Genomic DNA, 24,870 nt, shown 5'->3' with positions numbered 1-24,870 from the left:
AATGTAATAACTGTCGTCTCTGATGACTGCGTGTTTGTATGTGTTTATATGTGATGTTTGTGTTTATATATGATGTTTGGAAAGGGAAGGGTCAGTCCAGTGCCATGAAAACCTGTGAGTTTTCCCAGAGCCCTTTAGAGAAAGCTGCTCTCTGTGCTGGTAGCGGTCTGTGCCAGGGTAGGAGCCTTTATTTAGTGCTTTGTTTCCTCTTAGCTTTAGTTTTGGCCTAGAAAGTGTACAAATCTCTCTCCTTTTTTTTTTTTTTTTCTTTCCCACCCTGCCGCCCTGAGATAGAGCGCATTCATCTTGCCCCGCAGCCTGTGATGGCTCGTTTGACTCCGGCAAATGCCTCCGTGCTCCCCAGTGAGCATGTCAGTGCTCTCGGGGGAGTGAGGACATGTCAGGTCCCACTCCTGGGGATGGTGGCAGTCGAAGAGATGGTGTAATTGTACCATGGTGCCGAGGCGGCAGCTCTTGCTGAGAGTAAATGGGGGTTTTAAAACCAGATGGCTGCAGTTAAAGCAGTCCTGCTTTTCTAAGCCCTGGGAGTGAGGTGCCAAGGCAGGGGCACTGGAGCCCTCGAGGTGGTGGACAGGCAGTTTGGTTTGTGGTCCTGAGTGCTGTTTAGCAGAGGCCGCTGCTGGGAAACTTGTGCAGGTAAAATGGGGAATGCTGGGCTGGAGATGTGGCCATGGGGCAGCTGGTGCGGGACAGGGATGTTCCCAGTCTCGGTTGTTTCTCCTGCCTGTCTGGCTGTGTGTGCATCTTCACTTGTGTGCATCTTCACTTGTGTGCCGATGTGGATTCCGATTTCCCTTCCCTTTCTCTTGCAGGCTGTACCCAGCTGCTGAATGAGCTGCAGCTGACTCTTTCCTTCCTTCCAGGACTGGCTGGCCAGCATCACCCAACCAACCCATCCATCCCCGGTCTGAGGGTAAGGCTTTGGGGACCACCTCGGGAGAGCCTTCGGGCTCCCCTCCCCACCTCTATCATTAAGCTCTTGGCAGCATTAAGTAACTGTCAGCCCCAAGGGAGGTGGGCACTCTGCCTGCCTTGGAGCAAATGTTATTTTGCCCTGGGACATTTCCATCTACTTTGATTTGTTTCCTGAATGTGGGCTTAGTGCTTATCAGCAGCCTGGTGCTGGTGTTTATCCCTTGGAAGGGAGAATTTCCCTAAGAGCTTATCGATGCTTGAATTCAAACTGCCTGGGGTTGTGCAGAGGAGGTAAAGTAAGATGAGATGCCTGATGTGGTGTGAAGTCTGAAGTGCTGGTAATGCAGCTTGCCAGAGTGCTCTGCTGTGCCCCTACGTACCCTGAAGGGCAGGGCTGAGATGCTCCTCGTGTACATACACTGGTGTATGGGTGATGGCTTGTGCCTGTAATACCTGGGAGTGGGGGGGCTACTGTCACCTGCATCCCTCTGCTGCCCCAGCAAGCAATGGGGGGGCTTGTGCAGGCAGTGGGGCATGTTTCTGGTCCCTCCTCCAGACAGAGGTGGTAGTTTGTATTAGGGCTGTAAAAGTCCTCATTGGGGATGGACTGCACGGGCTCCCCTGGGGAGAAGGACCCCAGAAAATGCCTGAAGGGGAATAGCTCTTTCCAGGCAATGTAAGAGCAATATAAATGTGTCACATAAGACAAAAGCACAGGTCCTGCTAGCCAGCAGCTGTCCCTGCAAGGTGTCATTAAGCACAGTCAGTGTGCAAGTGCACTGGCCTCTCTGGTGGTGATGGCTGAGAGCCGGGGGCTGTTGTGCTTCAGCCCCTGTTGGACTTGATGATCTTAAGGGTCTTTTCCAACCTAAATGGCTCTGTGATTCTTGCAGTCAGCGACAGTGCTGTCTCATAGCCCCTCCAGCAGCATCACCCCACCTTAGCAAACAGTAACTGAAAGTCTCAAGGGGCTCAGCCCCCCCACTGCACCCCCCAGGACAAGGCAGACAGGGACACACTGGAACAGGGGTCTAGCACAGGGTGACAGAGGGACCAGCTCTAGTGTGTGAGCCAGGGCTGCGTCACCTGCAGCACAGTGTGTGGGGAGGTGTCACGGTATAGAAAGCTGGTGCTGTTTTGCTCTATCTGGTGGGGGGAAGAGAGGTGACAGGCCCAGGCTCTGCTCAGCAGAGCCCACAGAGGGCACAAGAGGCAAAGGACAGGGAATGAAGCACCAGACTCTGAGTACAAGAAAATATTTTACTGTGAAGCTGATAAACTGCTGCCAGTCCACTTGCAGCCAGCTGGAGTTCTGAATATCTCCAGCACTGGAGCCCCCAGCAGTGCCCTCCATCTGCCCTCACATTTCTGCCAACACAGGCAAGCCGGAGCTGCTGCTGTTCCACAACCCTTGGGCTCTCTGACACACTGCACCAGAAGGTCTCACTCCCCAGAAGCACACAGCAGCATGTGCCCCACTCTCCTGCAGTTGAAAGGAGCAGGCTTGGACACAGACAGCCCTTGGTACACAGGTGAAGGCAGGCTGCTTTGGGGGGGGAACAGCAGCAGCAAAAAAGATTCCTAACTCACTCTCCTTTTCCTCTCCCTGCAGCTGAGTGGGAAACACAGGAGCTGGACGAGCAAGCCCCAGGGCAGAGGACATGAGCCAAGTGGGACACACAGCCTCTGCTACACAGGGAAATGGTGACAAACTCCAGCCTAAGCCCACAGGCTCAGTGCCCAGCCGTGGGCAGTGGCTCTCTCACCATTTAGCTTAGCATGAGCACAAGTCCAGGCTGCAGGAATAAACCCAGCCCCAGCAGCACTGGGACAAAGTTGAGACTTTGTGCCCTAAGCACTGCCTTTGAGCCAAGGGGAGCACACAGCCCTCCATGCTGGCACATGTCCTTGCTGCTTTACACCCTCTCTCCTGCACTAGCATGGACTATGAAGCCAGACTTCAGCACACACTCAGGGCTGGCTGCAAAGTTAAGTGCAGCATGTCAGCACCGCAGGAGCACAAGTTGCTGCCTCCACTGCAGCAAGGCCTTAGGACCACCAGCACCATTTGTACCATCTATCCGCAGCTGAACATCAGCATGAACAGAGACAAAACACTTCTCTCAAGCCCAGGACCAGCTAAGATTCACTTTATTAGCAGCTCTGGCTTAACAGAGCCCTGGAGAAGAGCCCACAGGCAAAGACAAAGCCAGATACTCAGACAAGGGAGATGCTGCAGGCTGGAGAGCTAAGGAGGCCAAAGAAAAAGGGGGAGAAGAACAGGGTGAAAACAAAGCACCCCAGGTTTCAGTGAGCCACAGCCCCCCCCCCTTCGCTGCCCTTTCCCTCCCCACAGCTTTTGTCCACAAGGACACCCTTCCCCGGGCACCTTCTCCAAGTCCACACAGCCCATCACCAATATCCTGCAGGTCAAGATGATCTTTGATACACCCAAGGTAAGGGGGGGGAGGCAGCCCCCCAGCCAACCCTTAAGAGCTTTATCCAGAACCAGGACAGGACCTACAAGCTCTTCAGGTGCCCCAAGGTAGAAACCATCATGTGGAGAAGCAGCCAGCCATCCAGCCCCTGGAGCTCAAGACTTTCCTCAAAGTGGGTAAGTGGGGCAAGCTCAGCTCCCAGCCCACCTTGGGGGGGAACAACCCCCCCAGCCCAGCCAGGCAGCCCCAGTCTGAGGTGCCCTGGCCCAAGACAACTCCCCCCCCAGTGTGGGAACAACAGCCCAAGGCTCCTGCCAGAGGCCTGGAGCAGCAAGACACCTGCAGAGCTAGGGGGGGGCCCCAGGCCCACCCCCCTCCTCTACTAGCAGCTCTAAGTGCTGCATTCTTCCTCCATGCCTGGGACTGGGGGGGTGTCTCCTCCACCCTAGCAGACCAGGGCTTAGGGGGTACAAGCAAGAAGGGGGTACAAGCAAGAAGGGGGTACAAGCAAGAAGGGGGTACAAGCAAGAAGGGGGTACAAGCAAGAAGGGGGTCCCCCCACCCTGGCAGGCCAGCCCCCAAGAACAAGGTGGATCCCCCCCTTGTTCCTACCTACACACAGGGCCCCCAGTCATCAGGGGGTCCCTCCCCCCCCAGACCCCCACCCAGGGGGGCCCCGAAGCCCAAAGGGGCCCCTCCCAGACCCCCACCCAGGGGGGCCCCGAAGCCCAAAGGGGCCCCGAAGCCCAAAGGGGCCCCTCCCAGACCCCCACCCAGGGGGGCCCCGAAGCCCAAAGGGGCCCCTCCCAGACCCCCACCCAGGGGGGCCCCGAAGCCCAAAGGGGCCCCTCCCAGACCCCCACCCAGGGGGGCCCCGAAGCCCAAAGGGGCCCCTCCCAGACCCCCACCCAGGGGGGCCCCGAAGCCCAAAGGGGCCCCTCCCACACCCCCACCCAGGGGGGCCCCGAAGCCCAAAGGGGCCCCTCCCACACCCCCACCCAGGGGGGCCCCGAAGCCCAAAGGGGCCCCTCCCACACCCCCACCCAGACGAGGCGGCCCCTCCCAGCAGAGGGAGGTCCTCCCCCGGGGGCGCGGCCCCCGTCCTGGGAGGAGCCCCCCGGGGCGGGGTCTTCCCCGGGGGCGGGGTCCCCGGGCACCCGTCAGCCCCCGGTGCCCGCCCTCCCTCCCAACTTAAAAAAAAAAAATTTTTTAAATAATCTCAAACACTTGAGATAGGTTCGGCGGACCAGAGGGGCCCCCGACCAAAAGGGGGGACGGGAGAACAAACCCGTCTGCCTCACTGCCCCGAGAGCGGATCCTCCTCAGCACCTGCAAAAACCAACCCACGATTAACACACACAAAACCCACCAACCGAGGGAAACACACCTCAAGGGCAGAGCACCCTCAGCCCACCCTCTCTCTCCCCCAGGAAACACCTCCCCCACGCAGAAGGAGCCCACCCCCTTCATCATCGAGTGGATCCCCAACATCCTCCCACAGTCCCGCATCGGCGAGCTCCGCATCAAGTTCCAGTACGGCCACCACGGCGGGCCCCAGCCCGGCGCCCCCCGCCGCCCCCGAGCCGGCGCTGCAGCTCCCCCCCCTCACCGCCATCGCCTTCCCCTGAGCCCCCCGGGGGGGCGGCACCCACCCGAACACGGACACACGGACGGCCCGGGCCGACTCCGCAGCGCTGCTGCTCCGCCGCCACCTGCGAAAATAAACACTGACACAGCACGGCCGCCCCGAGCCCCCCTGCACCCACCGGGGGGGGCGGAGCGGGGGGCTGCGGGAACCGGGGAACCCCCCCGGCGGGGGGGGGCTTCGGCCAACACCGAGGAACGGGGGGGCACGGAACGGCGGGGCTCCGGCCCCCCCGGGAAAGAGGGGAGGCAGGGGGAGGGAACACCCAACCGCCACCCCCCGGGGGGCTCCGAGGGTCCTTACCTGGGTCTCCCCACCTTGCAGAGCCCACACCCGCTCCGCAGCTGCGGGAGCCGCACCGGGTCCTGGAAGACAAAAAAGACAGCCCCCCCCCGGGGGAGCCGCAAAGCCCCCCCCCCCCCGGGGGAGCCGCAAAGCCCCCCCCCCCCCGGGGGAGCCGCAAAGCCCCCCCCCCCCCGGGGGAGGGTCACCGACACCCCGACCAGGGCCAGCAGAACCAAAGGCACCTTACCCGGCAGGGGGGGCGGCCCCCCAGCAGCAGCCAGACTTCGTCCATCCGTCCATCCTCCAGCAGAGCCGAGGCCGCCCACCCGCCAGGCTGAAACACAAACACGCGGGACCGCTGCGTGCTGGGGGGGGCCGGCCGGGACCCCCCCCACACACACGCTCCAAAGACAGGGCCGAGCCCCCCCGGGCGTCACCTGCTGCCTGGGAGACAAGACCAAGGGCCCCCCCCACCCGCGGCGGAGCGGCTCCACAAACCGACTCTGCCGGGGCACGGAGCCCCCCCGCCCCGGCAAACCCCCCGGCCCCCCCCCGCTGCGGGAACCCCCGGGGGTCGCTCATCCGGGGCCGAGCTCCTCACTCCACCTGCGAGAGAAGAGAGCAGGCACCCACAAAGACACCGAACTCCAGCCCAGCGACCCCCCCCAAACCCCCCACTCGCCACCGTCACCTTCCCCTCGGCCCCACAACAGGGCTGGGGGGGGCACAGCACCCACCTGCACATAAACATCCTGATCCGAGCCCCCGGCTCCGCTTCTCCGCCAACACAAGCGCCTGCAAAAATAAAAATTGACACATCCTGGGTGCCCCGAGCCTCCCTGCACCCACCATGGGAAGGGGCAGAGCTGGGGGCTGCAACAACCCGGGAACCCCCCAGGCAGGGGGGGGTCACACCGAGGGCAGCCCAGGCTTGAAGGGGGGGGCTTGGACCAACAGCCAGGGCTGGGGGGCACCCAGGGGCTGGGACACCCCCCCAGGGAAACCCCCTGCTCACAGCAGGATGGGGACACAGCACCCCCAAACCCACCTGGGAGGCAAGAGCACCCACCAATGCCCTCCCCAGCAACTCTCCCATGCAGCAGCCAGCACCCACACAGGATGGGATCCCCTCAACGGCAGCACCAGCCAGCACCCAGCACCTCCCAGTCACTCCCAGCAGCCCCCACAGGGGTTTAAGAAGCCCCCGGATTGGGCCCTGCCCAGGCCCCCAATGGGACACAGCTGTGCTGAGGGGGGGGGCCCAGCCCCCAGCAGCTGGGGCTCATTGCTTCATTAGCACAGCTGGTCTCGTTAGCACCCAGCCCTGCACCCAGGCACCCTTCCCGGGGGGGGGGGCTGTGCGTGTGTTTGTTCTTTGTCCCCTCATCTCCCCCCCACGGATGGCCCGTCGCCATCCCAGGAAAGCCACGTCCTGGCGCTGGGGACCCCTGGCAAGGTCGGCAGCCCCCGTCTCCCCCACAGCACGGCGGGGCTGGGGGGCCCTTCCCGGGAGCAGCCCCCCGGCACTGTGCAGGACAGGGTGGCAGGGGCATGGCGGGATGGGGGATGCAGGATGAGGGATGGAGGCTGCAGGATGTGAGATGTGGGATGGAGGATGCGGGATGCAGGATGGGGGATGCGGCATGCAGGATGGGGGATGCGGCATGGAGGCTGCGGGACGCCGGATGGGGGATGCAGGATGCAGGATGAGGGATGGAGGCTGCAGGATGCGGGATGTGGGATGGGAATGCGGGATGCAGGATGAGGGATGGAGGCTGCAGGATGAGGGATGGAGGCTGCAAGATGGGAGATGTGGGATGGAGGATGGAGGCTGCAGGATGGGGGATGCGGGATGGGGGCTGCAGGATGCCACATGTGGGTGCCAGCTGCCGGATGCTGGCTGCAGGATGCCGGCTGCTGAGGGCGGGATGCACCAGGAAGGCCACGGGATGCAAACTGCTGCCTGGAGTCGGTGGGTGCAGAGGGAGGACGCTGCCCGTGGGAAGAAGGGCGAGTACGGGGGTGCCGGTGGATGGTGCAGGATGCGGCGGTGGACAGAGCCTGCCCGTGGCTGCCTGCAAACCGCACCGCTCCGCAGAGGAGCCGTGGCCGGATCCAGGACAACCCTGAGGGGATGGATTCGGGGGGGTGCTGAGCCCTGACGCGGGTCAGTGCTGGCCATGCCTGTCCTGCACCCTTTGCAAGGCGAGCAGCCGCCATGGCATCAGGGGCTGCGGCCAGGGACAGGACGGGGCCCCCCCCAGCTCAGGGGCACCAGCACCCAAAACCAGAGCTCGACCTGCCCAGGGACCCTCGACTGTGGGGCAAACCCCCTCCATTGTGAGGCTGGGGGGCCCTGGACCCCTCCCAGCAGCGAAGCTCTGCCCCATCAGGTGCCAAAAACGGGGCTCGGGCCATGGGACAGGGAAGGATGGGATGGAGGTGACCCTCCCTTCAAATAAAAGCGATGCCAACAAGGTGCCAGCGCTGCCGGGCCCTGCCTTCCCGGGGGGTCCAGATCACCCCCGCTGGCGTCTCCCCTCTGAGTGACATCCCTGGGAGCCTCCCGCTCACTTCTCGAGGCACACGCTTCTCTTTCGTAATGAAATAATTTATTTTCTAACAGTTGAACAATACAGAAGTATCCATATACACAGCAAAGGTCTTCTAAAACACATACTTTCTAAAAATGCGTGTGCTAACTGTAATAAAAAGCACCATTAGATGGTCTTGACACAGGATTCAGAATGACAACGTGGTATTTACAGCAGGAACCGAACAGCTGGAAACAGAACTCATATTCTCCCATCTGCCGCTCCCCGGCTCTCGACTGCCCAAAATAAAGCCGATGCCGGAGCGGGTTCTCTTCTTGGGAAGCAAAAAGAAGAAACGAGAGAAAAAGAAAAGATGGAAAAGCGCAATTAAAACATGCCACACACCCCACCCCACCCCCCCAAACCAATGCCCAGACGGTTCTGGCTCGGATGTTTTCGGACGGCTCATGTGCCGCTACGCCGGATAAATTAAAAGGATGAAACAAAGCTCATGGCTTTCGGCTGGTGCCATGGCAGAGAGAGGACGTGACGCTTCCCGGGGAGCAAGCGAAGGCAGGCGATGCCCAAACCTATTGCTACACGGGGGGAAAAGTTGGGGAGCAAAGCGCCGGGGCGGCGATCAGCTCCGGCACGTTTTGGATAGAGCCCCGTTGCCGGCAGCTTCCCGTTCTCTGCCTGGAGGTGGGTGCCATCTCTTGCCACCCAGGACGGCGGTTCGGGATCTGCCTTCCACAAGGAAAAAGAAGAAAACCAACCCAAAAAAGCGTGTTTTCGACTCACGCCCGTCTGTGCAATGATCTGTCGTAAACGCGGGGTGCGCGAGCGGCTCCTCCCGCCCCCTTTTTTTAATCACAATCTACAAAAATGTCCTTCCTGCAGCTTATTTCTTAGGAATGCTGGTGGATCAGTGAATTCCAGGAAAAGGCTGGCACAGCTGCTGGGCGCCTCAGCTGACGAAGGGGGGACCTGGAGAGACCAAAAGCCGCCACAGATGGTCCCGGCCACTCGCCAGGAATCAACCACTGGATTTCCAGCCTCGTTCCAGGTTAGTGCATCATTTTGGAGGGTTCCCGTTTCTCTTCGCCCTCAGGCTGGAGAGGAGCACATCCCAACAGTGCAAAGGTCCGACAATTATTAGTTCGGGACAGAAAGAAAAAGGGGGGGGGAATAAAAGCAACCCCCATGCAGCGTTTCACTAACAGAAGTAACTCAAAAAGGCACAACACTGAAAAAAATAATAATTTATGCCGAATCAAAACCTTAAGACTCGGTCTATCTAAGTGACATCCAAAAGTCAACTGTTTTCTACCTCCCATTCAACCCCGCCGGTGCTTTCCCAACACCCTTCCCTGCTCAAAGGTAGCAAGATCCATGGCTCCAACGGAATTCCCGAGGCAGCTTCTGGAAGAGGGAGAGGGAGGGCTCTCAGCAAACGCCTACCAGAGCCACTGGCCTCAAAGTGCTGATATTCCACTTCCTTTTTCTCTGTGCTTTTCATCTTTTTGCTCTTTTTTCCTCTTTTTGAAAGCTTAGGGGTTTTGAGGTTGCACGCCGAAGGCTGGCTGCCGGGACTCAGGCGTACCAATGCTAAAGGCATTCAAGCCGTGGGTCAGTGTGAATCTGTTGGACATTGGAAAGTTCTGGCTGTTTTAAAATAAAAAATCCCTTGTGGTGTTGATTTTCTCTCTTTTAAAACCTAACATGCGCAAAAAGAGCTGAAACTTCAGAGATTTTAGCAATCCGCTACCCCGTCTCCTATCCTCTCACTTCTCAAAGACTTCAAACGATCCAAAAATCAATTTAGGGATGTTAAAAAAAAAACAAAAAAAACAAAAAAAAACCAAAACAAAAAGAAAAAAGAAATTGAGTTTTACATTGTTCATTCGCTCGCACTTTGCAGTAGCGACGTCTCGGTGACCGTGTTTCTTGAAGGGATTTGTACAGACTGCAGGCGCGGGGGGACGCCTGGTTTTGTCTCCCACCGCTAAGAAAAGCCCTTGAAGAGCGAAGCGGCTCCTCGCCGGATGCCAGGGCCTCGCCGGGTGCCCAGGGGGAGCTGGTCGGGGTAGGGGATCGAGCGATGGGGATCGAGCGGGAGGTTTGCCGAGGGGGTGGAAAAGACCTTCGATGAGTTCAAGGGGAAAAGAAACGTCTCCCTTAGCAGATCTCTACATATCAAAGTTTCCAGAACATCTATAAAAGCAGAAAGTCGTAAGAATGTTATCTCCAGTACATCGGTTTCATAGAAAAATGAATAAATACTATTTATAGCTCGCGTGTTTTCTGTACATTTCCGTCTGCTCTCAGGTGAGAGCCCCGCCCTGCCCTGCTGTCAGGGTGATGGGAAGGGCTCTGGCCCTTTCTTGGCGTGTTCGGGTTTGTGTCCCTAAGGCGGCGACCGAAATCCTTCGCGAGCCCGTTTGAGTGCCTGAAAAGATCCCCACCGGCCAGAGAAGTGCTTCGGACGTGCCGCTGAGATCCGTGGGGTCCCCTCGGGCGCCGACGGCCAGAGGCTGCCCCGCTCCCCCTCACCGTCGGGTTATTGCTAAACTGTCGCGCGATGGATTTGAACGGGGCCGGGCATCGCTTCTGTAAAACAGATGAGGCATCATCTTTGTTTTTTGTGCTAAAGGGATGGAGATAATCTTTGTTCATCTCTCCGAGGTAGAAAAAAATTGTCCCCGAGACAAGAAGCGTGAAAAGGAAATTCCAGGAGCGCTCGCCTAGAACAGCGATGTGCAGCCGTGACGCAGGAGGTGGGATGTCACACGGGACGGGGACGGGGACCGTTTGGCTTTAGGTAGGACAGAAAACTTCCCAGACCGAAGGCGCCCGACCTGAAGCTCTGCGAGAGGGGGGACGATGGCTGCCGAGCCCCACAGCCCCCCCGAACGGCATTCCCCCTGCCAGTAAGGCTCCTGCTCTGGGAAGATGGCAGGGCCGGGCTGGGGTGTATATGGCTGCGCTACTACCCTGAATATTTAGAGTCGGCGGAGAGGAGCCCTCCGACTAACGTGCCGGTGGCTCGCAGTGCAATTCCGAGATGCGACGCGGCTGAAACACTCCGTGTGCCGATCGCTGACTTGCCTCCACTCTCTCCCGGATGTAAACTACGCTAGAGGCTGGCTTCGCCTTCAGATCCTCACCCAAAAACTCTACATTTGGGCCCTGCCGCCGACTATCGGGTATGTGATGTTCCTGGGCAAATGCGGAGTAGAGCCAGAATACCGGGCGGTGACAGCAAGCCAAAAAACCCAGGGGAGGGCTTTTGAGGTTGCTGTTACTGCTGCAATATTCTCGGGCACTTCAAAATGTGGCTGGAATGTACGGTCTCGCAGAGAAGAGTTTCCAGACGGGAAGAGAAGCCGGCAGATGCAAGCGGAAGGGCGCTCCGGGGAGCAGCTTCCCACCTGCAGCCGGACACGGTGTTTTGGGACTTGGGCAAAGCTCAGCTTCATTTCGGTCGGCGGTACGTTAAGATTTTCTTACGTGCAAGAGAATGGTGGGACAGTCCGGTGTGCTACCTAACGAGATCCAAAAGGGAAAGAGCGACGGGTGATAAGGGAGTTGCTTCTTATAGACCGAGAGAAGGCTTGCGATTGCTCTGCAACTTCAACCTCTTCACACCAGAGCTGGAATAGCCCTCATCGCTACAGACGCTCTGCAGGCTCCCTCTTTCGTCCGAGTCGCTCGGGCTGCTGCTGCTGCTCCAGTCGAGGTCCGCGGGAAGGTCATCCGTGCTCTCCACATCCACGTCTATCTCTTCTGCAAGAGGAACGGTTAGTGTTACAACGCGACAGGCCAGACCTCTCGCCGGCCGGCCCCGCTCTGCCCCGAGCACGGGGGTCTCACCTCTGTCCGAGTCGGAGCGCTCCGAAGAAACAGTGGAGCCAATACTGTCCATCCTTATCCTCTCTATCCCCAGCTTCTCCAGCTGCCTTTTCAGGTGCCGCTGCTCCCGCTGCAGCTGGTCTATTTGGTGTACGGCTTTCCTGTCATAGTCTTCAAGCTTCTGCAGAGGATGAGATAGAAGGCACCCTGAGCTCCCCAGCCTCCAGCCACACGTGAAACATCGCTTTCGCTACCTGAGCCCTCTAAACATGACTGCTACCAACTACCAAGGGGCTCCCCGCCTTCAACACGCTCAGGACGTCGAGCACGTGAGCTGTATGGACGCAACTTTATCCTCCCGCAAGCCGAGGGACATCAAAGCAGGGTGTGGCATCTGGCCCAGGAATGGAGAGTTCCGGACCTGGCCCGAGGCTGCCGGAGAAGGCACACAGAGGACGCTTCCCCCTCCAAACCATTTATATGAGCAGCTATTTATATATTTTCAGAGCCTTTGATAACCAGGCAGTTGAATGCAGCCCGACGCCAGCGTTCCCCCAGTTATCTCTCAGTTCGTGAAGCTTTAAATACACCTAGCGAGGAAAGCCCTGTTGAGTCAAAGTCTGAAGGACAAAGAGCGAAGTGGGAAATACTCTAGAAAAGAAAGGAAAAAAGCAACTGTCCTCCAATCCTGCAGCCAGTCTCATCTCCAAGGCCTCTGGGCATCGCTGCGGTGTAGGGTACAACGCAGAAAAGCAGCGCGGCCACCCTCTACGAGCCCATCGATAAGGAGAATCGCACGGACTTGCTGCGCCAAGTGCAAGAAGGGCAATACTGACCCACGACAGCATTAACCTCCGTCGGTATTCCCAAACCAACGTCTCGACCCGGCCGTTGCCTTCACCCCACTCAAGGATTCAGATGCCACGAAGACCCTGTGCCCCGTGCGCCAGTGCTGCTCTCGAAGCCGAGCTCGGTACCCACCCGATGGGGATGGAGCCCGACTTATTGCGTCTCCCGCAGCGGGTGGGTTCAGCGGCACCGAACGAGCCCACGCTCACCTTGATGTGCAATTTAGCCTTCGTTAGTAAACTCAGCGTGGTGTGTCTGCTGGCTTCGGGTCCCAGGGGTACCAGCCCCTTCAGCTTCTCCAAACACAACCGCAGATGGGCACGCCTGTAAGAGGATCACACAACACGCTGAGCGTTCAGGTACCCGCTTCCCAAGCGGCATTTCACCCCTGCGAGAGCAGATAATCAGGGTGGTTGGAAGCCAAGTCGAACCAGATGCCTTCCCACCCTCTGCCGGCTTCCATGCATCGGGAGAGAACTGCAGCCAGACAAAAGAACATCTCTGAAAAACCCTGACTCCAGCTTCGGCTGACCCCACTGACAAAACCCTGTTGGCACCCTTCGGGCTGTCGGGATGCTTGCTTGGCGAGGAGCTGCCAAAGACCTCGACTTTTTGGGTGAGGGTATCCGATTTTGGTCTTTCTCCTGCTAAAAAGCTTCACCGCAGGGATGCTGTTCAGCCGCCGCCTTGCTCCACTGACAGCTGAAGCCATCCGGGCTGACACCACGCAGCTGTAAACCCAGCGTGTCCCTTGGGAACACTTCCTTTCCCTATTTTTAGTAGGAACGGGCCGGTTTCGGATCCACCTCCTTGGCACACGCAACTCCGGTCAAAACAAAACCGGGTCCCCAAGGGAACGTCGGCCCCAAGCAGCACCATGCTCCTCAGCTGTCCTGGCACAGGAGCCTGGCAGGAATCCCTCTCTCCCTGTGTTACACCCAGATTTTGTCTGCATTAATACATAGGCTAATGCTTTACTACTTGCACACCACTGCCGAGGGAAACTGGTTGCTCGAGGAAGTCCCTTTACCTGTCGATAACCGAGATGCTCCCAGCATGGATCCATTTCCCTTGTGTTTGGCACTCCAACCCCAAGATTTAGGTCACATTCTTGGGCATCGGTTGCAACACCTGCCTTTGAAATACCCGATCGACACAGGCAGCTGCAAATTGGGATTTTGCAAGTACCTGCCTATCTTGTTTTGGGCGCGCTAGGCGTAAACAGGCATTTGCCTACACAAAGTACCTTCTGAATTACAATGCAAACAAAACGTGTGGTCTTTACTCTTTGGGTAAATCCCAAACACTGACAGGCTCGAAGATGAGCCTTTGCAAAGATTATTTTCTTGAGGAGGGGGAGGAAGAGCTGCCCGGAGCGGTGCAGACCTGTCCGACCGTGCCGTGCCGGCTTACAAGTGATTTAACTGCGAGATCTACCTGCGGATAAGGAGCTAGCCCAGCCTCGCAAAGGCTGCGGCAGCAAAATCGAAATCCTCAGCTACCTCTGGTAAAAAAAAAAAAAAAAAAAAAGCCTTGTCACCCTGGCCGTTCACACCAGAAAAACAACGAATGGAAAAAACCAGCCCGCCCCGCCTAGCAGAAGTTACGCAGGGGGGAGCGCAGCAGCAACCCGCCCCGCTCGGCCAGCACCGAGCAACTTTCTGGATTACACAACGCCAACACCAGAGTCAAAACTGGGGCTTCCGCTTCGAAGTTAGAGGCACAGCATCTATAAAAGCGCATTTCTGCCACGCTTCGCACAGCCGAAACTGCCGTTGTGCTTAAAACCCCCCAGAAATCCCACTGGCTCGTAATAATAAAAGAAAAAAACCCTCAAAGGATTCAGTTCCCGGGCAAAACACCTTCCAAGCCCATCGGCTCGTTTCATTGCGCTTGTCCTCACGCTCTGTGAGATATCTGTCTTCCCATCGCTCTCCCTCCCCGTATCAAGCCAAGCTGTTCCTCGTGCCAGGGGGGGAAAGCAGCAAACTTTGGCCGAGGCCAAGATTCACCGGCTCGACCGCCACAGCATGGGATTAAGGTATCTCTAACGAGGAGCGAAGGAAGAAGGGGTGCTTAATCTCTGTCCAGAGAGAAGCTCATTTCTCCAGCCTCTTCGAAGGGGCGGAAAAGACGGAGCATTTACTGCGCTCGCTTGTGCAACGTTACCAACGAGATTTCGACATGGCTTTGGTTTAAACAAGGCGAGAGGGATGCAAGGCGAGCCTGAAGTAATCAGATGCTCATTTTCTCGGTCTTTTCAAATGAGAAATAAACGTCCCTGGCCTTTTCTAACTCATGGCACCTGGGACACGGGCAGTTCTGCCTTTTAAGAATCAAACCGACCGAGTTCACACCAATCCTGCGCTTGCAGCAAGACACGGCAAGATTTGAGCCGCGTCCAAGCCACGCCGAGAAAAAGAGTAGCGTATCAAGGACACAAAGCCATCTTTCAGCTGGACGACAAAGACCACACCGGTCTGTCACCAATGATCACAGTTACATGGAGGCACGGCTCTGGCCACATACCTACACCCCGACTGTGGGTGAGCAGAGGATGACGGCCATCCCATCGGCACAGGATTGCCCCTGGGAATTGGCAGAGGGCTTGAAACCCTTCTTGCTAGCAAGTCGAGAGGTAGGATGAAGGGAGGCACGCTGCTTGGGATTTCACCAGCGAACCGGGAGCTGGCAGAGGAGATAAATATCATTCCCACCTTCTCATTGCACAGCTGCTCCAGCGGCCAAGGACAGGAAAAGCTTCAAGTCCGAGCAACGTCAGGCACCTCCTCGGCGGCCACTTTATCCAGCCGTCCCGTCCCTTCCCTCCTGCTCCCCATCTCAATGCAGCCTCGGCTCCCCGACCCCAGTTCTCAACCCCTGGAAAAGCAGTGATTCACCCAAACCCGGCTCCTAAAAAGCCTCCACCACTCACCTGTTCTTTTCCATCTCGTTGTGTGTCGACCTGAAAAAGAAAGAACACGTTATTAACTCCTCTGTCTGACTAGGTACACCGCAATTAGGCTTAACACGCGGCATTAGTAAATGCTCCCCGGAAAAGTTGCAAACCTCGGGGGCTTTCAGAGCTGCCCGCTACCCTGGGGATGGTGAAAATGGCAGAAGGGATGCAGATGGTCTGGCGCAACAGAGAAATTACCAGATAAATGGCAATAAAAGGACCAGTAAAACCGTAAGGTGGGATTTTAATGTGGAGAGGCTCAAGTTTTAGAACGAGCACTAGGAAGAAGCAGCTGTATCAGTGCCACGACGCCAGTCAGCGCATGCCATCCAAAAGCGAACGCTCCCCAGGCTCGTGGTGGAGAAGGGGAAGCGGCGGCAGCCCCGAGAGCCACCGCACGCTCAGAGCAGAAGGGCTGATCTCTGAGCAGGGGGAGGAAAGTTGCTCCATCTCAACGCAAACCTGCAACCAAGCCTCCATCGGAAAGAAAGTGGGTTTTCGGACAGCGCAGGTGCCCTGGAGAGCTGCTTTTTAAAGCAGCTTTTTAAAGACTTCTTGCACGAGAAGGGCAGAGAAAGCAAGAGGAGTATCTGCAAGATACTGAAGAGACAGGAGCCGACAGCTCGGGTGCTTGGTGCCACCTTTGGGGAAAGCACGCTGCTTTTCGAAGGCTGCGCAGCATCCGAGCAGTCACGTGTCATGCCACAGTCCCCAAACCAGCTCAGGACACGCCGGATATACAAGATGGCGACCGGGAGCCCCCAAAGTCTCGATGACATTCACGCCAGTCTCCGCTGTTCAGCCAGTTGTCTCTCGGCAAAACTGGGGCGAGCTGTCAGGAAGATGACGTGTAAAGAAAAGATTCCCCGCATCCAACAAGGGCTTCGCCCCTCCGAACGAGAGACGCCAAACGTGATGTTGAACCCCAGGCAGGCGTTGAGTCCATTTACAAATTCCCCTGAAGCTCCTAATTTCGACAAAGCTAAGAAAAGGCCGAAAACACAAGCTACTACTACTTTTCTCTCCATTGAAACCCGGGACAGCTACACGAGGCTGCACTGCCCATGTCACCAGGACCGACGCTCTGAGGGGAAGAGCCCATACTCTCCTTAAAAGCTTGAGAGGCCAACTACTGTAATTCAGGACAAACGTTGTTACGTGCCTGAAAACTTAAAAGACGTGGAAAACCCACAGGCTGTTCAGATAAGGACGTCTACCTGGAAGCCCCCATCGGCTCTGGGAGCGCCCGTTTCCCCCAGGCCCCGACGCCAAAGGATAAACAAGGGATGCCACCGACGCACCGGTCGAAGACACTCGCCGGGGTCTTCTTCGCTTCGCCGGCAGCGTTTTGCGACAGATCACCATTGCAGCCCTCCTCCCGTCTTTCTGACAAGATTCACCTTAGCCTGGCTCCTTTTGTTTGCTTTGCGGTGGGGCTGGTTGAAGCAATCCATTCCCAAAGGCCAGTGTCCCGCTCGCAGGCAATTGCAGGGAGTCCAAAAACGTTTGATTCCGGTGGAGACATTCCTCACTTAAACAGACAGGCGTTATCCTGACATGCAGGGGAATGGCGAATTCTCCCGAGCAGAGAATCTGCAAACAGCCAGGAAGGACTCGGGTCTTTGGCTCCTGTGGGATGTCTCCATTAAACTTTTTTCTGAATAAAAGTCCCGCATTTTACACCGAGGCCTTCGCTACAGCGCTTGCAAACCTCACACGAGGTGACGAACTGCAGCGAGCCCGAGTTCTACCCCCGATCATAAATAAGCCAAATCCTTTTTGAGCATCAGTACTGGCAGAGATGAAGGCTCCCATCACCACTACGCTTTTATTAATAACAAATTCATTCCCTCGTCCACGCCTTTGTTTCAACATCCTTCTTAGCATGGATTTTTTTTTTGGTTGTATCCACAATCACTAATATTTAGAAAAAGGTTCCTTAGTTGATGGACTTTAATTTTAGATAAAATGAAAGGGGACAGGGAACCAGAGGGAACCGCAGCTTCACCCCGGGGCTGGCAGACCGCTTCGCCGTGTGCCCCCAGACCCCTCTCTCAGTGCCTTCATGCCCAGGGAGCCGCTGATCGCGCCTCCCGCTAACTCAAACCTCGCCTGTCAGCCCCAAAACTTCAGCTGATTGCCAGCGTTGCCTTCGAAACCCGGTCTTTTCTTCTGCAGACCATAACAACAGAAGGAGGTAATGACGCGCTGCAGCTACCCGTTCCCTTTTTAATACAACGCAGACCTTTGTTCTGCTGTTCTGATTCGCCTGAAGTGAAGAACAAGCTCCAAATCTGCCGAAAAGGAAATTCAGAGCGTGTGCAGGAGCGACAAACACCGACAAATTCACTGGGAGCCTGCTTGGGACGGGACCGGGAGACGTCACCTGCCTTCTGCTCCTTCAATGGGAGGAGCCTGACGGCCCTAAAACCCCCATGTGGGAGGGAGACGGAAACACCCCGGCTCGGGGAGACACCAGGATTCAGGGTACGAACAAAAATCTTGGGGCGTTCCGGGCGTTATTTGTTGTTACGGCAAGATATCAAGGGTCAGCTGTCACTGCGTCACGCAGATGAGTTTGCTCCCAACCAGGAAAATGTGACATATCTGGTGACATCGCCGCGTTGCTCCTCCCTGGGCAAACAGCCTAAAATAGGCCAGTGAGAAAGGAAGCGATCGGCCGCCGGTGACGTGTCGGGATGAACCTGCTCAGGCTTCGCTCTCTGCCCGACAAAGTTTCCCTCGTAGCCGTTTCGAAGGGCTGGACGTGCACGTCCTGGTGCCGGAGCCAGCCCTCCTGAAAGTCAGCTGATTTCACCTCGATAATGACCCAAGTGATTTTAACATTATTAAAGCGACTGAACGAACCACGATGGGTGCTGGAAAGAAAGAAGTCAGCACGGCGACTCCAGTTTGCACCGTGACACAAGCGCCAGCTCCAAGGTGGCCGTTTCTGTTGTACAAAACAGAAGAGGGAGCAAATCAAACAAGACACAGGGAGCGTTAAGCAATTAATCCACGGGCCTGGGAGGCATAATTAAGTACTCCCTGAAAAAAATAACAAACCCCGGGCTGGTGGGACTCGCTCCTGCAAAACAACGCAGCTGCTTGGAGCCGACTTCAACTCGGACAAAAGGCGTTTTAGAATTCCCGAGAACGGGCTGTGTATTTAACATCAGTGAGGAGTAACCTGCTTCGAGGCTCCGGATGGATTTCGGGGAGGATAATTAAGGAATTTCCTTTTTTTCAAAGGAAAGCAGGACTAGGTGATATAATTTAAGCATCGAACAAAACTCTGCCCTCGGCCAAAAGCGTATTAGAAAAATTTTGCTTTCTTTACAGAGAATCCTGATGGACTGAGAGCGGTTTCACTTCCCGAGTTTGGGTGGCGCATGCCTGAAATCAAAAGCTCAACTTCCACATTCCCTTCAGCAAACCCATCCGCCACGTCAAACGATTGCACGTTCCGTACCCAAGTTTGCCCAAGACATGAGGTTTCCCCTCACGTCTCGCCGGGATGCTCCGAACAGACACCGGCCCCAGCACGGTGGGCGCTCGTCAATCCGAATTTGGGGGCAGGCGGTGCCAATGGGAATCTCTCGATGGAAGCGTGAAGGGGAAAGGGGCGGCAGGGTGGTGGTGGAGGACCTTGGGGCTGGCGGGTGCGCCGTGACAGCAGGATCGGGGCTGAGCACCCGCTGACAGGAGGGTCCCCCCCAGCCCTGCCACACGCCCCGTGACAGTGGGACCTTACTGGATCCGGGCACCCAGTGACCGGAGGGTCCTGGCCACACGCCCCGTGACAGTGGGACCTTACTGGATCCGGGCACCTGGTGACCGGAGGGTCCCGGCCACACGCCCCGTGACAGCGGGACCTTACCGGATCCGGGCACCCCCCATGACAGGAGGGTCCCCGTCCTCCACCCAGCCCGGCCAGACACCTTGCGACAGCAGCACCGTACCATATCCCAAGCACCCGGTGACCGGAGGGTTTCCCCCCCCCGCCCCAGCCCTGCCCCACTCCTCCCCGTGACAGGGGGCCCTTACCGGGACACCCCCCCTCTCCCCCAACCCTCCCGGATCCCAGCACCCCGCAACGGCCGGGCCCGGCCCCGCCAGGCCTCGATGTGTGTGTGGGGGTCTGTCCGTCCGCGATCCCCCGCCCAGCTCTCGGTGCAGGGCCTCGGGCAGACACCCCCCCCCCCAAACCCCCGCCCGGTACCGGCCGTTACCTGCTGCCTCCGCCGTTCTTCTTGGCCTTGGCGCGTCGTCGCAGGGCCTCCCCGTGCTTACCGGGCAGCAGCGAGGCGTAACCGTGCTCGGCTTCTGCGGAGACACAACCGGGGACAGCCCGTTACCGCCGGGCCCGGCTGAGGGGAAGGGGATTGGGGGGGAAGAGCAGGCCCGGGGGGGGGTGTAACCGGCACCTCTCTCCCGCCGTTCCAGGTACTCGGCCGCCTCCAGCAGCATCTGGATGTTGAGGCCGCCGCCGGCCGCCATCTCGCCGCGCTGTGAAGGCCGGGCCGGGCCGGGAGCGGCGGTTGTTGTTGGGGGGGGGCCGTCTGTCCGCCTCGCTCGGCCGCCCCGCCCCCCGCCGCCGCTCATTGGGCGGCGCCCGCCGCCGCGCTCGCCGTCATTGGACGAGAGCGCCACGCCCTCCCGCCGTTGGTCCGCCCTCACACACACCCCCGTCTCCCCCCCAGCTCCGCGCGGCGCCCCGCCCACCCCAGCCGTCGGCCCGGCCCCCCCCCTTCCCAACCGCCTCGCCCCATTGGGCGGAACGCCCCGGCCACACCTTTCGCCCTGACTCACTTCCTGCCCGGGCAACCAATAGCGGAACGGGAAGCGGAAAAGAGGGCGGGGCGTCGGCTCCAACTGGCAACGTGGGGCCGGCAGGGCGGAGCGGGGACACCCCCCTCCCGAGGAAGGAGCCCCCCCCGGCAGGGAACCCCCAGGCAGGGCTCAGGGCCCGACCCCCCAATACCCCCTCCCCGGGGTACCGCCCCCCCCCCCAGACAGCAGGCGACGAGGGGGGGCGCCCCCCCGCCCCGCTTCCTCCCTGAACTGATAACGGGGGGGGTGGGGGTGGGTGGGTGAGAACCACCCCCACCCAGCACCTCCATTTTTGAGCCCAGGGCTTCCTTCAGCCCCCCCCCCAAAACAGGCTAAGCCGGACATTAATTAGCAAAAGAGGTTAATTAGCAAAAGCCGGAAGCCAAAAAAGGGAGCGGAACACCCCCGGGCCGTCAAAAAATAAGCAAAAAACCCAACCAAACAAAAAAGGTTTCCTGCAATAAAAGGGCCCAAACGGGCGCCAGCGCAGCCAGGCACATTTTCATCCACCGGTATCAATTTATCCATGTTTGCACGACGCGGGAGTTGAAGGGTTTTGGGGTGTAAAGTTCCACATACCACACCACCACCCCCTCCCCCCCAACGGTGGGAAAACAACTGGCCGGAGGCTTCCGACAGGCTCGTTGCTCGCACTTTATTCCTGAATTATAAAAATAAAAGGAAAAATAGATACGGGGTTTTATTGTAACAGGGAACACGGCGTGACGTCAAACAAAAAAAAAAACAAACCACAACACAACGAAATCCCGGCGAGGAAAGAACCGCGAGGGATAATGTAAAAAAACAAATCTGAAGACTCCGGGAAATGGCGACTCGTACCCGGCTCTGGCTGTGGGGCAGGGCGAGCGCAGCCGGATTTGTTGGGAATAAGCCCAAATTCCTCTGAAATCCGGTCTCTCGGAGCCGCCCGGGCGCACGTGAGGAAGCGAAGTCATTCTCGGCAGGTGGTTGTCCCCCCCCGAGGGATCCCAGCGTCAAGCGATGAAATCCAGGGGTCTGTTGAATCCTCCTTTTCTGTTCATGTACTGCCTGCATCCAGAGGGGAGGAACTGGAGTCAGTGTTGGGGACAAACACCACCCCCTCAACCCCAAAGCTCCCAGCTCTGAAGAAATCTGTCCCAAAAATACCCGAGGGCGGCCTGTAGGAGAATCGAATTCCCCAGGGATTTGCGCAAAAAAACCCCCAAAATCAAGGGTAGGAAACCTTGGTTCGAGGACTAAAAACAGGTGCCGGAGGTGGGCAGCATGGCCTGGCTGTACGCTCGACTTTTCCATCAAAAAGGAAACACAATTAACAAACTGAGTGGGGGGTTTTTGGGGGTAAGAAACAGGAAAACGGCGTTGCTTAGGCAGGCCTGCTGCTCTGATGCCATTCAGGCCGCACCTGGCACGTCCAGCCCACGTGCAAGGTGCTCATTTGCTCCTCATCTCTCTGCTTTTGCCATTTCCAGGAGAAACCAGAGGCCTCTCGCATCCGTTTGACCGTAAAAACCACAAAATTGGCCTTTTTCCGAGAAGCCAGATCGCCCCCCCGCACACACTGAGAGATGGCAGCTTCGACATAGGGCCGTAGAGTTTCCTCTGTGCTACGTTATCTCGTCAAAGAAATTCCCTTTCTGTCAGAAAAAAAGGCAGGGCACAAACCTGTACTTCCTCTTCTGGGACACATTGATGGCGTATGCGTTTGCGGCGCCATCCACCTTCTTCCCCTGAAAGACAAGAAGCAAAAAAAAAAAAGTCCCCAAACTCAGCGTATTATCCCCCAAATGGGCATGGCAACACCACCGAGCCCGTGAGAGGCAGCCACCGACTCCACCGCGCTGATCTGCACTCACTTTTGTTGTGTCGAAAGAGGCGAAGCCCATTGTTTTCATCATCTCGATTTCCTCTTCTGTCTTGCCCTGCAAATCTTCCTCTGCCGAGGCAACAAAATATGACAATTTGACGAAGGCACCCATTGGGGTTTGCCAAAAAAGCATTTTAAATAAGCACCCGCATGTCCCTGGGACTGGTCCCCACCCAAGCGGGGAACCCAGGACATATTTAACGAGGAAAATGTACCCCCTCACCCGTGATCTGACGCTCTTTGCCTTTGGAGTCCTTTATCTCCTTCTTCTCTTCATCGCGCCTCTCCTTCAGCCGCGGCGGGGAGGAGGAACTGGATCGGTGCCGTCTCGGCGACCTGACGTTGCAAACGCAGGTGGGTTTGCACCTTCCTGGCTCTGCCGTTACCGCAGACGGTTTTATAATGTTAACGAGTTCCCACCATCCCCGTGCTGCCCTCGCTCGGGCTCTCCAGTTCGTCCCCACCCCGGCGTCGGCATTTCTGTCCCTCACCTGGACCGTCTCCTGTGCGGGGAGCGAGAACGGCTCCTCCTCCTGTCCCTGTCCCGGGACCGGGATCGCTCTCTTCGCCTCCTCTCCCTCTCCCGGGAAGTGGACCGTGAACGCCTGCGCTCTGCTCGGAGAAAGGCAGTGCTGGCTTTAGTTTCTGCTTCGTTACGTCTCTCCCCCTTCGCTGCTCGCTTTACAAAGAAAATCCCCATTGACGCCGTGACAGGTCCCAAGTGCAGACGCCGTAACAACCCCCTCCCGCCGATCCGTCCGTAGCTGGGCTCCGAGATCCCCACCAGCACCCACAGAAGTGGGAAGAGAGGCAGGAAAAGCCCTTCACCCCACAGTGGGGTGACCAACCTGTCGGCAGATCAGTCCCTGAAAAGCTGAGGTGCGTGCAGGGGGACGGGAGTCAGTGTGCGTGAGGGGGAGGAAGAGGAGAAGGACGAGGAGGAAGAAGGGAGCCTCTACTCTACCCAGAGCGAAGAACCGAGGCCTCATCACCGCCCCCCCCCCGCCCTGGAGGGGGTTCACCCCCTCGCCCAAGGGTTGGGGGAAGCCCCAGGGCCCTCTCCTGCCCCTGGACCGGGGGTCTGGGCTCCCCGCCCTGGGCCTGGCTCCTCCACCATCCCCCCCCGGGCCCGGATCCTTCCCCCCGCCTCAGCTCAGCCCCGTCCCGTCGGAGCCGGATCCGCCCCGGGGCCGGTCCCCCCTCGCCCTACTCCCCTCTCTCCCAGTTTCCCCCCACCCGGTTCCCTCCCCTCCATCCCCTCTCACCGCGCCGCGGCGGCGACCGGGAGCGGCTGCGGCCCATGGCCGCCCCTCAGCGCCCGCACTTCCGGTTCAACCGCCCCCCTCTTCCCCGCCGTCCCCGTTCCCCCCCGGAACCGGTCCCGCCGCGCTTTGGTTCCGCAGCGAAAACGGTCCGGGCGGGCTCTCCCCCGCGGCGGCGGCGGCGGCGGCTGAACCCCCCCACCCCGCTCCCCATCCACAGCCGGGGGGTGCGGGACCAGAGCCCCGGGCTGGCTCCAGGCCTAGCCCCAGGCCTCAGCCTCAGCCCCAGCTCCAGGCCCAGGCCTCAGGCCATGACACCCCCTCAGCCCCCCCCCGCAACTCCGCAGCGCTGGCGGGTGCCAAACACAGGGTTTATTTACAGACAGGCGTTACACAGCGCTTTCCAGCGACGATTGTCAGACACCGGCGGCTGCCCTGATCCAGCCCGCAGTGCTGGGGGACACCCCGCTCCCACCCGCTCGTCCTCCCCTCTGGCCGTGGTGGCAGACCCGGGGAGCGGGGGGGGCCGGGCGACCTCCTCTCGGCCTCATTTCGGTGGGCGTTCAGCAACCGCAGCTTCGCCGGGGTCCTCCGGGCTGGGGCCGGGGGGTGTCCGCCAGCCCCAGGTGGCAAAACAGGTGCTGAATCCGGTTGAAACCCCGGCGTCGCCCTCCTTGCCTGCGGCATGTCGGCGTATCTGTGGCCAAAGATGGAAATCCAGCCTCTCTTCTGCTCAGCTGAGGGTGCAGATACGGAGGGCGACGAGTGCCAGGCCCGCGGGCAGCAATCGGCACCTCTCGGGGCACCGGATCAACCATTTGCCTTGCAGCCGGGAGCCAGGGATACATCCCTGCCTCCCTGCCGCAGAAAACCCACACCCAGAGCCCGGCCTGGGGTGCTTGGGTGCAGGCAGCCTTGCCAAAAAGAGATGAGAAGAAAGCAGAGTAGATGGGGGGCCTGCCTGCAATTGGCAGGCAGCGGGCAAAACACTGGCAGGGGAGAGGGGGAAAGTGATCTGGAGGGGTGGTCCTGGGGGTAGGGGGGACGCCCTGACAGATTGGGGAGCTGTGGCATCGATGTGATCCTGTATCTGTTTTCTTCTAGCTAACCGGCGAGGACCCACATCACGGTGGCGGCCATTTGAGCCTTCCTCCCTGCTGAAGGCACCGGTGTCTCTTGCTTCCTTATGCTGCACGAGACGCCTAACACACCCCAGATTTCCATAGTGAGGGGAAATAAATCCCGGTCCCCTCTGCAAAGCCCCTGGCCCTTTGAAAAAAGCAGTTGCAAAGCCCCTGGGGACAGACCCTCGGAGCAAAAGGGGCCACAGCCTCCCTGTGGCAGCACTAGCCGGTCCGGTAGTGGGGTGTGTGGCAGTGTTGTAATTCACGTAATCACCCCGGGAGCGAC

The 24,870-nt window shown here is 58.6% G+C and overlaps 2 protein-coding genes across 4 annotated transcripts; both read right to left on the bottom strand.

Annotated features, from left to right (window-relative positions):
• Positions 1-7,944: 7,944 nt before the first annotated feature.
• Positions 7,945-20,058, bottom strand: MXD1 (MAX dimerization protein 1). 3 transcript variants are annotated; one of them, XM_075043776.1, is made up of 6 exons: positions 19,926-20,058; positions 19,731-19,824; positions 15,475-15,504; positions 12,749-12,863; positions 11,712-11,871; positions 7,949-11,624 (listed from the first exon to the last, which is right to left on the bottom strand). In XM_075043776.1, the coding sequence occupies exons 1-6, from the start codon at positions 19,996-19,998 to the stop codon at positions 11,434-11,436; spliced, it is 663 nt and encodes a 220-aa protein (XP_074899877.1). In that variant the 5' UTR covers positions 19,999-20,058; the 3' UTR covers positions 7,949-11,433. The 3 variants fall into 3 exon arrangements, with proteins under 3 accessions (XP_074899876.1, XP_074899877.1, XP_074899879.1); XM_075043775.1 differs by having other exon boundaries at positions 7,945-11,871; XM_075043778.1 differs by lacking the exons at positions 19,731-19,824; positions 19,926-20,058 and adding an exon at positions 16,140-19,477.
• Positions 20,059-20,972: 914 nt separating this feature from the next.
• On the bottom strand, positions 20,973-23,548 carry SNRNP27 (small nuclear ribonucleoprotein U4/U6.U5 subunit 27). Its single transcript, XM_075042142.1, has 6 exons — positions 23,464-23,548; positions 22,690-22,810; positions 22,422-22,534; positions 22,188-22,267; positions 21,997-22,061; positions 20,973-21,381 (listed from the first exon to the last, which is right to left on the bottom strand). The coding sequence occupies exons 1-6, from the start codon at positions 23,498-23,500 to the stop codon at positions 21,327-21,329; spliced, it is 471 nt and encodes a 156-aa protein (XP_074898243.1). The 5' UTR covers positions 23,501-23,548; the 3' UTR covers positions 20,973-21,326.
• Positions 23,549-24,870: the final 1,322 nt, after the last annotated feature.

The sequence above is a fragment of the Buteo buteo genome, chromosome 12 (genome assembly GCF_964188355.1).
Source record: "Buteo buteo chromosome 12, bButBut1.hap1.1, whole genome shotgun sequence".
NCBI lineage: Eukaryota > Metazoa > Chordata > Aves > Accipitriformes > Accipitridae > Buteo > Buteo buteo.
The sequence above is the reverse complement of the archived record's forward strand: the minus strand, read 5'-3'. Positions and strand labels throughout refer to the sequence as shown.

Bases quoted from the DNA above. Each gene is read 5' to 3' on its own strand.
- MXD1 (XM_075043775.1), bottom strand. From the start codon at position 19,998: ATGGCGGCCGGCGGCGGCCTCAACATCCAGATGCTGCTGGAGGCGGCC. The intron at 19,825-19,925 runs GTGCCGGTTACA...GTGTCTCCGCAG, and splicing joins CCTGGAACGGCGGGAGAGAG to AAGCCGAGCACGGTTACGCC. The intron at 12,864-15,474 runs GTGAGTGGTGGA...ATCCTCTTACAG, and splicing joins AACGAGATGGAAAAGAACAG to GCGTGCCCATCTGCGGTTGT.
- SNRNP27 (XM_075042142.1), bottom strand. From the start codon at position 23,500: ATGGGCCGCAGCCGCTCCCGGTCGCCGCCGCGGCGCG. The intron at 22,811-23,463 runs GTGAGAGGGGAT...TTCTCCGAGCAG, and splicing joins CCGGTCGCCGCCGCGGCGCG to AGCGCAGGCGTTCACGGTCC. The intron at 21,382-21,996 runs GTTTGTGCCCTG...CTCTGGATGCAG, and splicing joins TCCCAGAAGAGGAAGTACAG to GCAGTACATGAACAGAAAAG.